This window comes from Lepidochelys kempii, chromosome 2 (assembly GCF_965140265.1).
Source record: "Lepidochelys kempii isolate rLepKem1 chromosome 2, rLepKem1.hap2, whole genome shotgun sequence".
In the NCBI taxonomy this organism is placed as follows: Eukaryota; Metazoa; Chordata; order Testudines; family Cheloniidae; genus Lepidochelys; species Lepidochelys kempii.
The window spans coordinates 236,310,426-236,325,900 of NC_133257.1; the positions used below are offsets into that span (position 1 = coordinate 236,310,426).

The 15,475-nt window shown below is 38.1% G+C and overlaps 1 protein-coding gene across 1 annotated transcript in view; it reads left to right on the plus strand.

Moving 5' to 3' along the window:
- The window catches only part of MYO3A (myosin IIIA), a 298,186-nt gene that overhangs the window by 209,167 nt on the left and 73,544 nt on the right, over nucleotides 1-15,475 (plus strand). Inside the window, exons 10-19 of the mRNA XM_073334312.1 lie at nucleotides 973-999; nucleotides 1,352-1,451; nucleotides 3,757-3,873; nucleotides 4,746-4,850; nucleotides 4,951-5,034; nucleotides 6,350-6,552; nucleotides 9,156-9,254; nucleotides 9,355-9,469; nucleotides 14,065-14,191; nucleotides 14,999-15,209. Coding sequence (XP_073190413.1) covers nucleotides 973-999; nucleotides 1,352-1,451; nucleotides 3,757-3,873; nucleotides 4,746-4,850; nucleotides 4,951-5,034; nucleotides 6,350-6,552; nucleotides 9,156-9,254; nucleotides 9,355-9,469; nucleotides 14,065-14,191; nucleotides 14,999-15,209 — 1,188 coding nt within the window. The remainder of the gene's footprint in view (nucleotides 1-972; nucleotides 1,000-1,351; nucleotides 1,452-3,756; nucleotides 3,874-4,745; nucleotides 4,851-4,950; nucleotides 5,035-6,349; nucleotides 6,553-9,155; nucleotides 9,255-9,354; nucleotides 9,470-14,064; nucleotides 14,192-14,998; nucleotides 15,210-15,475) is intronic.

The following is a 15,475-nucleotide window of genomic DNA, read 5'->3' on the forward strand; positions in this document are numbered from 1 at the left end:
ACCCCCTATATGTCACTGTACTGGCTGGCCACACCCCACTCTTCCATCTTTGGATGAGCTGCCCAGTAGGTTCCTGTCTCCTGGTGTTTACCTCAGCATCTGAGTGAATGAAAGGGCCTCCTCTGGCTTCTCTGGAATCAAGATGATTACCAACTCAAGCTCACACAGGACAGTCTCCATTTTCTCTCTGCTTCGCAGTTGACGCACCCCAGAATCAATTTTTGTTCTACCTTTCTCCATGGTGTATAAAAAAGTGAGATGAGGAGATCTGATCCAATTCATGGATTTTTGCTGCTGCTGCCCTCTTAGACATTTAAACTCACTTCTGTCTGTAATCCTCTGCTGTTATGCTCCTGAATTCCCATTCATTGATCTTCTGTGCTCTCTTGTGGCACATATACCCAGTCTGAATCATGATCCTTGCATCCTCTGTTGACTCCCTCATTAATTTGTTGATGGATCCCATTCCAGTGGTTGCCATTCCCTCAATGTGCCATTTCTGCCATGTATGAGATCCATTCATTTGTGGCTTTTCTTCATTATTTCTGCAATGGTGTGTAGATTTCCGTTTGTTTGTTCAATTTAAAAATAAAATATAGCCTCTTAAGATTGCTAAATTAACAGATTAGTCATGCTTATAAGAAAGGGCAGTTTTGAAATCTTCTGTCCTTTGTACAATCTTTTCCTATATAGTCCAAAAATATCTGTTTAGACTGTACACATTTTGGGAAAGGGACTGTGTCTAGTACTTCCGTGTTTATACAGTGCCTCACTCAATGTGAGCTCTCTCCCAATCAGCCCCTCTGGGCACTACCATAAAATGAACATTAAATAATTATAAGTCACCAATTTTTTAAAAAAATATTTCCTTCTGGAGGCTGTCTGTGGTCATTCTTCTCATACTATTCAATCATATCATCCCAGATTTGTACCATTCATAATACTGATTTGAGTAATTTTTATTTTTTCCAGGCTGCTGCCAAGACACAGCTACTATAGGTATTATAAGTTTATTACCTTTTCTATACAGCATGGCTCCAGTCCTACCACTGATGGCTCACAAATGGACTATTATGCTTCTGTTGAGCTCTATGAAGCTCCACACAGGTCCAGCAGTCTTTCCACATGCTATCAATTGCAGAATCAAACCCCTTATTTTTAAGTAGCGAACCTCGGGGGTACTGAGGTAAAAAGTTCTATTCTGTCCTGCTATTTTGGTCATTCATCAGTTTGAATTCAATCCATCAGAATGTTTGAACATCTTTAGGGGGTTGCTCTCAATGCGTCTACAGCTTGAAGATGCAAAGAATGTTTTCTTACATCAGAAAAGCGTACGTCTCTTCTTTTGTAGATTTGAGCGAATTCATACTAAGAAAGGGGACTACAGTAGGTCTCTAGCCTCAGACCAGGAGGATGTAGATGATTTAGCAACCTTGGAGGTACTGGATGAGGTAAGATATTTAATTTATTTAAGTTTTCTTGGAAACTAGTATACAGATAAGAGTCAAAAAATACTGCTGTATTTGTAGATTAACCTAGCTTGTTTTTAGGTGAGCCTACATTCTCACACTTTAATTACATAGTAGTCCATGGTACTTTACAGACTTCTGCTAGATTGTTGAACGTGAGATGAGATGTGTTGTGTATAGAGTTGTGCCATCTTAATGCCAAAACATCCTCATGAGCGAGATCATGAGCTGGTGTAAATTGGCATAGTACCACTAACTTCAGTGGAGCCATGCCAGTTTATTCTGGCCAAGAATCTGCTCCATGATGATGATTTAACTTTAAGATGGGACAGCTCTAGATACAGCATATCCATTTCCACCTTCAGCTGGAATTGTCCCCGCTTAATGTTAACACTTCGTCATAGGCCATATTCTTAGCCGGCATAAACTGCTGTAGCATCACCGAAGTCAGTGGTGCTATGCCAGTGTACACAAGCTCAGGGTCTGGCCACAGAAGACCAACTTTTGCAGCATTTTAGATACTTAAAATAGTGCTGTTTGGCCAAGTTTGAAAAGTGGATCCCTTTTCTGACAAGCAACATGAAGGGAAAAGAATGCTGTGACCAGAAATTCTGCTTTTAAAGCTTTCCCCCCGGGGAGCTACTTAGCAATATTCTTTATGCAAACAGTTATTTCTCTGCATTTCATTAACTTCCTTTTGGCTAGGGAATGCAATCATAGGGCTTAAATCTCCTCTTTCTCTAACTTGACAATAGTGCAACTCCATTTTCATCAGTGGAGTTACCTCAGATTTATGCTAGTGTGTATGGGAAAGAGAATAATCAGGCTACAATGATTTACCTGGAGTTCAGAGGCAGTGGGTGGATGTGGATGAAATGCCAACATTGCTCTGCTGAATGGTTCAGGGACTGCTACACAAGAGAATAAAATTAATAATCTCCACCTGCAAATTAAACTTCACTGACACATCAACCATTAGTGAGCCCTGAACTTGGCTCTTCTGTAGACATGCTGTGAGCACTGCATAGTGATAACGGCACTTATAGAGTGCTGTACATCTTCAAAGCACTGTACAAACATTAGCTAATTAATAGGATAGTAGCTCAGCTAATCAAGGCTATTCGTCTGATGGGTAGAGCTCACATCCGAACATTTATTTACATTCAGAATAGCCATATGCTGACAGTAAGATTTCTACTTTTTGCCAAGGAGTCCATTCAGCGAAAGCCATGTCATGCTCATAAAGGGAGATGATATTCAGTATATTGAAAGGTATGGTTCAAAATAAGAAACAGGATAGATTTCCAAGCCTGTGAAATGCTTTCATCTTGTTTTCCCTGTGGGAGTAAATGTTACCATCCCTGTTGCAGCTTCTTGAGTTTCTCCCTATTTTTCTTTCTTTCAAATACAGACCGTTCAGTTCCCAACTGTATCAAATTTACACTCACCACAGTTTGGGGGGATGGTGACTCTAAAAAACCTTTTCACTCCTGATGCTGGTCCAGCAGGGGATTGAAACAGCACCCTGTGTAACATGGAGCAGTCCTTGAAACTAGTGTTACTCCAAGCTACAGCCAACTGGTGCCTAAGATAGGGATTTGACAGAGCACCCTTTTCTGCCTCTTTTCAGCTTTCTCTGCAGAAAAGAGGGGTGAGACAAGTGGCAAAGAGTTGGCTTACCAGCATGGTGCCACCCTAGGATTTTCCTGTGCTGGGGGAAATCAGCTTCCAATTTAGGGTAACTTTCTGTTTGCTTTTCACTGCTCAGGCAGTAAAAAAACCGACATCAGACCAGATCAAGAGCTGATCCCAAAGCATGTTAATATATGAATATCTTCAAACTAGTATCTGTTTATTTACATTTGTAGATTTTAGCCTACTCCAAGGAGTGCACATTTAAAGATGCAGTATAAAAGGTTTCAGAGAGATCCAAACAGATGGACTTCTATGTCTATATGATCAGAACTTAGGAAAAAATCTCAGAACTTGGAAGGGCATGTCTGAATTCAGTCTAGTGACCTTTGCATGGAACAATGATATTAATCCTTGGGATAGGGAGTTTAGAAAGAGAGATTAGGGAGTCCTAAATGAATAAAATTGATTGAGTTACTGCATTATTAATTTGTTAATATTTGTACAAAGATCTGAAGATATGTGTTTGTGATTCATGTGGGATGGCGATACAAAAATATTGTGGCCTCTGAATGCCACTATGTTTGAAGGTACCAACGTGTTTCTAAGCATTAACTTGAACATGCCTTGGCTTTCCTATTCTTTTTTACAACAGAATACAGTAACGGAGCAGTTGCAGAAGAGCTATGCCAGGGATCAGATCTACACATATGTAGGAGACATTCTCATCGCTGTCAATCCCTTTAGGAACTTAGACCTTTATTCTGCACAGGTGTGAAGAATGAGTTTCAGTTGTGTTTTGCTTGTAGTGATTTCCAGTGAAATTTGAAAATTCATACCACTCATGATGATTTAATACAACATCTAAGTAACAGAATTATCAATAAATCATCTTCTAGCATGCACATGGGCATATACTTTGATATAAATGGTTTAATTACTATATGCTGAATTCCTGCACATAAATGAGACCGTTTGTCTCTCATGCTCTCTCTCTACACACACACACATACACACACAGTGAAGCCCTGTGTACAATAAGTTCCCCAAATTCCACTTATCTTTCTGATAGAGGCTTATGAAACCCAGTGTTACTCCTCATTGTGCTTCACACTAAGAGCCTGGTTCTCCCATTTACTTTAGTTTTACACCAGTGTAATTGGTGTTACTTGTGCAATTGGTGACTGATATGACAGTCTGGATCAAATAAAAGTTTGTCTTTGTTTATTGGTTATGGCAAGTAAAGAAAAGAACATTTGCCCCTTAAAACATACCAAAATACTAAATGGGTGTATGAAAAGACAATGGTATGAAATGGTAATTCAGTGCTTTGTGCCTGAAAACATGAAATCTTGATCTAATTATTTTGATTTTATATTTTTCATAATCAAGGCATGATGAGATTTCAAAGTATACCGGTTCCTTTTTAATGGTATTTAAAATATAATTCAAAGGATCCATTGGTCCACAGTATAGTTAGTATAGTAATAATAATAATTAATAAATCTTTATTTATGAAGCCCCCCTACGAATATGCTAGGGATGCTGCACAGCAATCAGTAAATATAATGAAAACATGATAAAATAATACAAAAATAGCTATTAAAGGAACTCAGAAAACATTTGCAGTGTTCTGACCCTCAGCATTCCAAACTGTATATTGGAGCAAAGCGGACTGCCAATCCTCCCCACATCTTTGCTGTGGCTGACATTGGATACCAATCCATGGTAACATACAACTCGGATCAGGTAAAGGTATTTATTTACACAATCAGATTTATATCTCATACCCTTTGCTCTGCTGAGAGGGATGCAGTGAGGGCAAATGGACTTGTCTTATCTTCTTCAGTGTATTGTCATTTCTGGAGAAAGTGGAGCTGGCAAGACGCAGAGTGCCCACCTCCTGGTTCAGCAGCTCACGGTCTTGGGAAAGGTATGTTTTTAAAGTGGGTGCTCCCACAAGTCTCTCTAAAGCCTGAAACCTGAATAAATTGGAACATAATCTCAACCCTGCAGTGTCGTTTACAGACCCCAAATACCCTAATTCTGCATTGGAATCTGCTAGCGGAGGGTTGAGGATAAGATGTGGAAAAGGTGACGTAGCCCAAGACTATATTACCTTCTCCAGACAACCTTTCCAGTGTCAGAGAGGGGATGATGTGCCTCCCCCAGCTCAACCCTGCCTTAGCCCACTTGGAGACAATAATGGAATGCTGTAAAATATTACACAGCACAGTGAAAGTTTTACCCTTCTTGAGCAATCTCCTGCCTTCGGGACTGTCCTAAATTTTCCCAAAATGTACCATGTAGGATTCTGTTTCACCTTCTGACATGTTCATCTCGCTTAAGCAATGGATTGTTGTCAGTGTCACTGTCTTTCCATATGATTCAGACCAGAAAGGCTGACTTGATGGTTTGGCTCCTTAAAGTAAATCACAAGTATGCCCAAGTTTGGGTCATATCTTGAGAGTTTTGCATATTAAAGGCAGGGTGAAATGAGCAGTGGCACATTCAGCAAGTAAAGGTCAATGCACTAGGATGTCTTCTTAAGGCTTCAGGAGTGTCCAGCTTAGAATAACGGTAGGAAGATGGGTATCTAATGGGGAAAATAATTGGCCCAATGTTAAGAGAAGAGTGAAAACACAAAGACTGTGCTGAAAATGAGTGCATGGGTGAATTCTTGGCCCCACTGAAGTAATTAGGGAATTATGCCATTGACTCCCATTGAGATCAGTGAATCCAGGATTTAACTCTACATCTTAAGCCCTTGTTTCAAGCATACAGTAAATCAGTCTGAGGTGCTCCTTTACCATGGTGATGGGTGAGGTATAAAAACCTGGGATGGATAGTTGGATGGATAAAAGTTGAGGCCCCAATTCAGTAAGGTACTTAGGCATGTCCATAGCTTTAAGCACGTTGCAGTCCCATTACCTAAGTACTGTACTGATGTGTTTAAAGCTAGGTATGTGTTTAAGAACCTTGCTGAATTGGGGCCTGTGTGGGCAAGGAAAAGGGCCTTGCCCATAGGTGCAAGAGAAAAAAAGAAGGAAGGGAATTCTTTCTCATTACAGAGATCTGATGCTTATTGTGATACCTAAATAGAGATTCCAGAAGTACACCGAGTAAACAAACTGAAACTCTCAATACCAAATGTAAATGAAAAGACCTATTTGAAAACAGTTATTTTGGGATTATTCTTGAGACTGCTTTAAGCAATAACTTTTCTGTATGTTGGCTTTTATATCTAGGCTAATAATAGGACTCTCCAGGAGAAGATACTCCAAGTGAACAATCTTGTAGAGGCATTTGGAAATGCAGGCACTATTATCAATGATAACTCCAGCAGATTTGGAAAATACTTAGAAATGAAATTCACTTGTGGAGGAACTGTAGTAGGAGCTCAAATTTCAGAATACCTCCTCGAAAAATCCAGAGTTGTCCATCAGGCTGTGTAAGTAAAAAGGAACAATTGACCCATTTTAAAGTAGACAAAGCAGGAGTGCAATTTGGGAAATCTTGTACCATATTCCAGTATAAGATTAGCAAGGTTTTTTCTTTCAAATAAACAAGAGGTTGATAGGTTCTAAAGGTATAACTTAAATTAAAATAGCTTACAGTATATTTTATTACATTCTGGTTTATTTAAGCAGGTCTGTTTTTTAAAAAATCTTGCATATATTGTACAGCAAAAAGGATAAGCATATGTGGGCAGGGCTAAGGATATTCTAATAGTTTTAACTCTAAATATCTTTATTTGTCTGGGTTTAAATTAGGGCTGTCGATTAATCATAGTTAACTCACACGATTAACTCAAAAAAATTAATCATGATTAGAAAAATTAATCACAATTAATCAAAGTATTAATCCTACTGATAAACAATAGAATGCCGATTGAAATTCATTAAATATTTTGGATGTTTTTCTACATTTTCATATATACTATATTCTGTATTCTAATTGAAATCAGTGTATATTTTTTATTACAAATATTTGCACTGTAAAAATGATAAAAGAAATAGTCGTTTTCAATTCACCTCATACAAGTACTGTAGTGCAATCTCTTTGTCATGAAAGTGCAACTTACAAATGTAGATTTTTGTTGTTGTTACATGACTGCACTCAGAAACAAAACAATGTAAAACTTCAGAGCCTACAGATCCACTCAGTCCTACTTCTTGTTCAGCCAATCGCTAAGACAAACAAGTTTGTTTACATTTACAGGAGATACTGCTGCCCGCTTCTTATTTACAGTGTCATCTGACAGTGAGAACAGATGTTCACATGGCACTTTTGTAGCCAGCATTGCAAGGTATTTACATGTCAGATATGCTAAACATTCGTATTTCCCTTCATGCTTTGGCCACCATTCCAAAGGACATGCTTCTCACTTTCAGGTGACATTGTAAACAAGAAGCGGGCAGCATTGTCTCCTGTAAATGTCAGCAAACTTGTTTGTCTGAGTGATTGGCTGCACAAGAAGTCGGCCTGAGTGGACTTGTAGTCTCTAAAATTTTACATTATTTATTTTTAAATGCAGGGGTCTTTGTACATAATTCTACATTTGTAAGTTCAACTTTCATGATAAAAAGATTGCACTTCAGTACTTATATTAGGTGAATTGAAAAATAATATTTCTTTTATTTTTTTACAGTGCAAATACTTGTAATAAAAAATAAATATAAAGTGAGCACTATACACTTTGTATTTTGGTTTGTAATTGAAATCAATATATTTGAAAATGTAGAAAACATCCAAAAATATTTAAATAAATATTATTCTATTATTGTTTAACAGTGAGATCAATCACACAATTAATCACGATTAATTTTTTTAATTGCTTGACAACCCTAGTTTAAATTAAGCTCTTAATATTATGTTAAGTATATTGTTTGGATTACATTTCCTTTAATTTTCCCTTATTAATGTAACTTGTATGCAAAATATTTGGTTAAATCCTGGAGATTCTAATATAATTTTGCTTATAAAGGAGTATGAACCAAGTACACATATATATTTGTTAAGAGTGTGTGTGTGTGTGTAATAAAATAACAAATGATAGAGAAATTAAACAACACTTCATAGAATAAATTCATATGAAAGTAAATTCCTGTATAATATCAGCTGTTTGTTTTCACATATAGTACATTAAAGTACACAAAAAATTATTTTAGTAGATCTGTTTTTGTCATTAACAATAATTAATGGCAAAAGTTTAGAACTTGGTATAGGGAAATCTTGCCCCAGCTCTAATTTTAATGTTTCCTTCACCGACTAAAACTGAGTGTTTTGATTCTGTGAGAGCCTATTACCTTATGCAACACAAATGACTACTTCTGTTTCCTCTAAGATGATTTAGCAAATACACAATTTAAAGTTTTGGTCCAGTTTTATGAAACGCTGTTATTGACAGTTTTTCCCCAATCGAACTTCAGTTATAGAATCTTGGATTTTTCGGAATAAAATCCGGCTTTTTCCCTAAGATAGTGGTTTGCATTGAACTTTTTCCCTGGGCTTGCTGATTTCTGGTGAGGTCATTGGGACCACTTAAATAGGATATGTCAGGAGAATGTGCTTAAATTTACACATGAGCTTAAATCCTTTTCTGAATTAGTCAAATCTCACAGAACCTTGCAGGATCAAACCCATAGTGAGAATGCAACTCTGCCTGGGAGGGAAGATTTTAACAGAGTTCCTCAGGGCACAGTTAGTTTACTAAGGTTGTGGGCAATTTCCAAGATCCGACCCAGTATTTACTTATTGTATCAAACACCACAGTGCTACATTTAGCTGCTTCTACATCATCTGCATTGGTAGATATGACACGCAAAAAAGCTTGCACAGAAAAAGATGGAACTAGTTAAAATCACTGCACCAAGTACTCAGCAAGTATAAACTGATGGAATTCCATTGACTTCAATGGAGCCATGTCAATTTACAGCAGCTGAAGATCTGGCTCACTATTTTTAATGATGTTTAACAATAGCAGCAATGCCATCAATAAATCTAGCAGTACAACTTTCTTACTCAAACAAATAATTGTTTTTGTTGTTTCAGGGGAGAGAGAAATTTCCATATTTTTTATTACATCTATGCTGGTTTAGCAGAAAAGAAAAAACTGGCACATTATAAACTGCCAGAGTATAAGCCACCCAGGTAACGAAGTTTCTTTTTACATAAATTGATTTCTAAGGAATACATTGTAGTTGGCTCAACCTCATTTGGATTATAACCCTTTGTTCCTCAACCTTTTCAGGTATCTGCAAAATGAACATCTCCGAACAGCACAAGATTTTATGAACAACAATTTCTATAAGTCTCAGTTTGAATTAATTGAGCAGTGCTTCAAAGTCATAGGTTTTACAATGGAGGTGAGTGCTGATAACATTTCAATCTTTTTCTTTTTTTGAAACCTTCCTTTGCTTCTTCCTGTGACAGGAGGTAATAAAGGGGAAATGCATTCAAATAATGTAACTAATTTCCTTCACTATTTTTCTCATTTTGGCTAAAAATACAAGCAGTTTCCTTCATTATGTTGCTCGCTTTGGCTATGATTCTTAGACATTTTTGGATATTCCATGGTCAGTTTGTCATGATATTGTTACATATTTTAATTCTTTTAAAAGTGTTTAAGCATCTATATACTAAGAAAGTATTATTAGTCAACAATACTATAAAATCAGTGGCCATAACATAGCTGAATATTTGAAAAAAGGTTAATTACAAAATAAGTGCATAGAAAATAATGTTTGTAACCATTAATAAGCCTATAATTTTAGCCTAGTTCGTGTAAGCTTCATTCACTTTTTAAATTAGAGTTTGAAATAAGGAGTCTTTGGCAAGGATGGTTGAAGTGCATTGAGAGGATCAAACCTGTCATGTCAGGGTGAGTCTTATCTGTGACCACTAATTTAATCTGTTCTTCTTTCTTATTGTCTCTTTTCATGGATGTGCAGGCCACTGGTCCTCTCTTGTAAGCCTGTACCAGTATAATTACAATAAATATCAGCCTGTTTCTTTTTAAAGTCTCCCTTTGTCAGCTGCTTTGAAACAAGGAATTTCATGTGCCATTAGTAGAGGAGCTGCATTATAATGTTGCTATTCATGGTTGTTAATATTTCTCAGACACTGTTGGTACCTAGTTCTGGAGGAGCAAGTCCAACAGGAAGGAGGTACTAAAAAGAGGCAAATCTATAAATATAGAATACTAGTTTACAAAAGAAAATCTGAGAGTTTTCTAAAATTCCAAGTGTGAGACTTTTCACAGGTCTGGTTTGGATGGGAACAATACACATGGCCGATGACGTATTAACATTCACCATGCCGTCATTAAGGGTAATATTTTAGCTGTGAAGAAACATGTGTGAACCTTTTCCCCTATGTTTTAATAATACTTTCCTTGCTGTTTTTGCCATTAGTGATGCATTTCTTTACTATTTACTACGGCTTTTTTCCATGGGTTTTTTCCATGGAAAATTTTGAATTGTTTGCAAAAAATTAAAATCAGAAACAGTATTACCTGCTGTTTTATGACACTGGAGTTGTCAATAAGTATCAAAAGTATCTCCCATCACACACTGTAGTTTCCTCTCTTGAGGGAGGTGATACATCATGGCAGTTACATGGAATCATGGAAGATGAAGTCTGACTGGAGAGCCTGGTGCAGGAGAATGGGAGCATGAGACACCTTAACTACAACACCCATGAGGCCCTCAAGTGGCATTTCAGAATCCAAATATATCATTTTTAGGCATTGATTTTTTGACAAAAAATATCAATTTTTTTCAATGGGAAGTGGACACTTTTTTGCCAAAAAATTCATTTACTCAAAAATCCATTTTCTGTTGGAAAAACAATCTTGACAGAAAACTTTCAATCAGCCCCATTGCCGACCTGGCCGCAAACCTATTTTGTAGCCAAAGCAGATGAAACCTATTAGCAGTGAAGCTGAATTTTCATCTTTTTTTCCCAAGCCCATTATCTTTTTTTTCCTTTTGATACTTATTCACAACTCCAGCGCTGTATAGCAGATGGTAAGGCCCAACAATCTCCTGTCAGCAGTACTTCCATCTCTTCAGAACTGGCCTACATGAATGTGAAGGTTGCAGAACTGTCATCAGCAGAGCTACCCACATGACAAGACCTTGTGGGGCATGAAGTGTACTATGCAGTTACACCAGTCTGTTCCTGTTCCCCGTGCTTAAACATTCATTTTGATTGATAAGAGCATCACCTTCATATAGCAATGACACTATATCGCCAAAAGAGGGGGTGTCACTTCTGATATTTTGGAAGTCCACTGAGAAATGTGAGTGGCCACACTATGCACAATGCCAGCATGCATCTTCTGGTCATTTTGCAGAAGATTGTGGTACAGGGTGTGCTTAGTTTCTGAGTGGATAGGGAAGGAGAGGCATAAAGAGTCTTTCTTGTTGAGCCTCCTATGAAGGGGATATTCCTTGTGGAAGCACTAGCCTCTCAAAAGGGGTGTGGCTTTTGTCTGACCCACTTCCACCCCAGCTGGCAGAGAAGGCTAGGTACAGAGGGGTGTAGATACTGCACTCTCTTGAAGGGTGACACAGCAGTAGTGGTTCCCAGAGCTCCCATGAGCTCCTGGAATCATTGTACCTAATCCAGGCGTAATGTCTCCCAGGACTGCCGCTGGGGCTGTGTCTCTGCACCATACCCTTTGCAGAACTGTGGCTATATGCCAGAAATCAAGCTCTGTATGCACCGAGACTGCTACTTTTTGGCTAGAGAAATATGTTGCATCAGAAAGAGGCTCCTCCATGGAAAGGTGCAATAACGTACTCCTAACCTTTGACATTCCATCGTGGTGCACAGAGGAGTTTCTCTATATATCCACAATTCGTGTTTTATTAACAGGAGTCCTGAACATAGTCTTGTGCATTCTGATTAAAATGCAGCCTACGTGTTTTTATGAAATCTCTCTTTTAAACTGGCTAGCATGCTGTAATGGTACCTACATACTCTATACTTTGCTCTCTGTCCTAAACCCACACTGTTTTACTTAAGACTGCATGACAAAAATAAGAGGAAAGAACTGCCTGGGGTTCACAATAATCATTCTAGACAGATCAACCAGATTTAATACCTACTGGAAAAGGGCACAAAAATGTCCGTTGCTATACCCTTTATACAACATAATGGCAAAAGTCAAGTTATCCATTTCTTTGAATTTCATCCACATTCTTAGGCTTGAAATGAAAGTAATCACTTTACAAACATACACACTGCGTGCCAATCATCCTAAGAGTAATTTTTAGAGTGAGCTTTTTTAGTTGGCTTTGGAGTAACTGGAATAATTCATTTTCATTAAGTGTTAGATTTGTGCTGGATTCAATTCTGAATGTGTTGAAAATAATATAAAATATGTTGAGCAATTAAAGATAATTAAGGATTTTATCTGAATAATTGATGCCAGCATGTTACAAAATAGTATGATATAAAATGCTGTGGAGTGATGAGTAGCCCATCTGATAAAATGCTTGTCCAATACTACTTCGCCCTTAAGAAAAATAGTAGCCCAAAATTCTATTTTAACCTAATCTACATTACAGAAACTAAAACTGTCTCACTCTGCTTAGACAATGACCAGAAATAATCAAATATGGAGATGGGTATTCAAGTTTACAGTTTAGATCAAAGCCAAAACCACAATGGAAGCATTACTTTATCTATTACTATTACAGTTTTACTTATCATTCATTATTATTTAAGGTCACTTACTATATATGTCACCTAAAATTTACATTGTGATTACAAATGTTGTCCCCAGATCAGGAAAAAATCCCCATTCAGGACAACCCTTAAGCACATGCTTACCTTGAAAACAATGGGATTTAGGCACATGCTTAAAATTAAGTCTGTATTTAAAGTGTTATCCTGAATATGGATGAGCTTAAGGACCTGTAAGTGTGTCCCTGAATCAGGACTATATAGGGTCTGATTCTTCTCCCACTGAAGCACTGTTTCCATTAACTTCAGTGGGCACAAGGATTACACCTGTTGTAAAACTCATTCTTTGTTCCAAGAAGCTTCCAGCCTTAGGGCTAGATCATGCCTTCAGGCACAGCAAGGAGTGGTATGGAGTTGCTCCTGAACTCTCTGGTGCACAGAGGGAGAAGCACAACCACTATGGCATCCCTTTATAGCCTGCTCCTACCTGCTCCTACCTGCATGCTAATCTAGTTCTAAACTATTGCAGAAATGGGGTTAGGCCACGTTTCCACCTCCTCCTTGCCCCCTCTTTGGTGCCAGGCATCCCCTGGGACTAGCATTAGAGTATGGTGTGAGGAGTGACTGGTGAGGAGAATGGGATACATGTATTCCTGGAAGAGAGTGTGTGGTGGACAAGAAGAATTAGGCCGTTCCAGGCTTGGGAGGCAGAGTCCTAGAAGGCATGGAGTGAGAAAAGGGAGCAGTAAAGCAAGAGGACTGAACACAGAGGAGAGTAAGAGGCAATGAGAGCAAAAATGGAGATGGAGATAAAGATTGTGAAGGACCTTGAAAGTGAGAACACAGAGCTTGAATTAGATGTCTGAGAGTAAGCCTCTGATGTGGTTCAAGAATAGGGGTGCTTTGGTCTTACTGGTGGAGAGAGGAGAGCATGATGAAAATGCTACGGCTAATTTAACTGTACTTGTCCTGAGCAGGAGTTCTCAACCTTGTCAGGCAATTGCATCAATTTACTAGAATAAGATCTCATGTGTATTGGCTGCCTCGATCATTGATCTGGTCAGCCAGTGACTCCTGTTCCGCTGTGTGTGCTCCAGGACAGTCCAGGCTCCACTATAAATGAGGAGGCAGTCAATAGCAACATGTTAGGGCCCAGTACAGATGCTTATCTTCAAGATATAGAAAATGGGTGTAGAATACCAGTTATTGCAGCCTAAGGTACCAAATGTAAAACTATAAATGGCTACATTTTTAATCTCCTTTTCAGGAACTTGGCAGTGTCTACAGTATTCTTGCTGCAATTTTAAACGTGGGTAACATTGAGTTTTCTTCAGTGGTATCCGAGCACATGATTGACAAGAGCAATATTTCCAATCCAGTCGCACTTGAGAATTGTGAGTTCTCTTTCCTTTTATTTAAGATTAAATTTCTTTAATGTTTTAGCAGGCAGGAGATTTTATCACATTAGATTTATCTATAAAACTGTATTCAGGTGGAAATTTTGCAAGACTTAAAGTATAGCAGTTCAATTCATGCCAAATCCACATTAATAAAAATGTAAAAAGAAGGGTTTCTTTCATATTTATGTGCATACAAATTATTTACTTTTTGTGTCCATCCACAAAGTTTATTCAGATAGCATGACTGTTACCGGGGGGAGGGGGGGAGGCGAAAAACAAAATAAAATGTTCATGGTTTTTGTCAACATTAAAACTTTTTGTGAAAAATTTCATCAAAATTTTGAATTTTATTTTTTTACCAGCTCTATCTCCTACAGCGTTTATCTCGAGGAAATCGAGCTGGGCTACCTCCCTTGTGGGTCACAATGGGCTTACAGTGGAAAAGCATCCACAGGGAAGCTGCTGCTCCCCCTCCTGTACGAGAGGGTGGAGCCTTGGTTCTGCCCCCAACACATTGTCCAGCATGGCTGAGCTGTCACTGAAGGGAAAGTAATCTGCACCTGGGAAAGGGCTGGTGCACATGACTTCCCCACCCTGGAGCAAGAGGGGAATTAGCTACAGATTATGACTCAGTCCCTCATCTGCTCTTGGGGCAGCACAATTCCACACTGCCCCATAATCAGGACACATTGTACTGTTACAATCTAACGCTTAGAAATTAAGAAATACTTCATTCATTCCTTCAAAAATATACCTGCGGGTTGTGTGTATGTCTTAACAGTACATCTGTTCACTTTCTAGGTGCTTCCTTGCTGTGCATTCAGGCAGATGAACTGCAAGAAGCTCTCACCTCCTACTGCGTGGTGACTCGAGGGGAAACCATTATCCGTCCTAACACCATGGAAAAAGCTATTGATGTCAGAGATGCCATGGCCAAAGCATTATATGGGCGTCTCTTTAGTTGGATAGTCAATCGCATCAATACTTTACTCAAGCCAGACAAACTTTTAAGGTAAAGGGACATTTTTCCAGTAGAAAAATTATCTCTTTGCAATGTGAAATGTATGATTTGTATACCTACATGGTCTATATATTTTATAGAACATCTGGCAACGGAATAGTCATGATATAATATTTTATTAGCTTGTTCAGATCCATAACGTTTAGCTCTTACAAATCCTTCCTTCATCTGATAACTTCTATACCTATGGTAATCATTTCTGATCATATACATTTTTTTCATTAGTAGTATGCAATAGACATATAGTAAATAGCTGT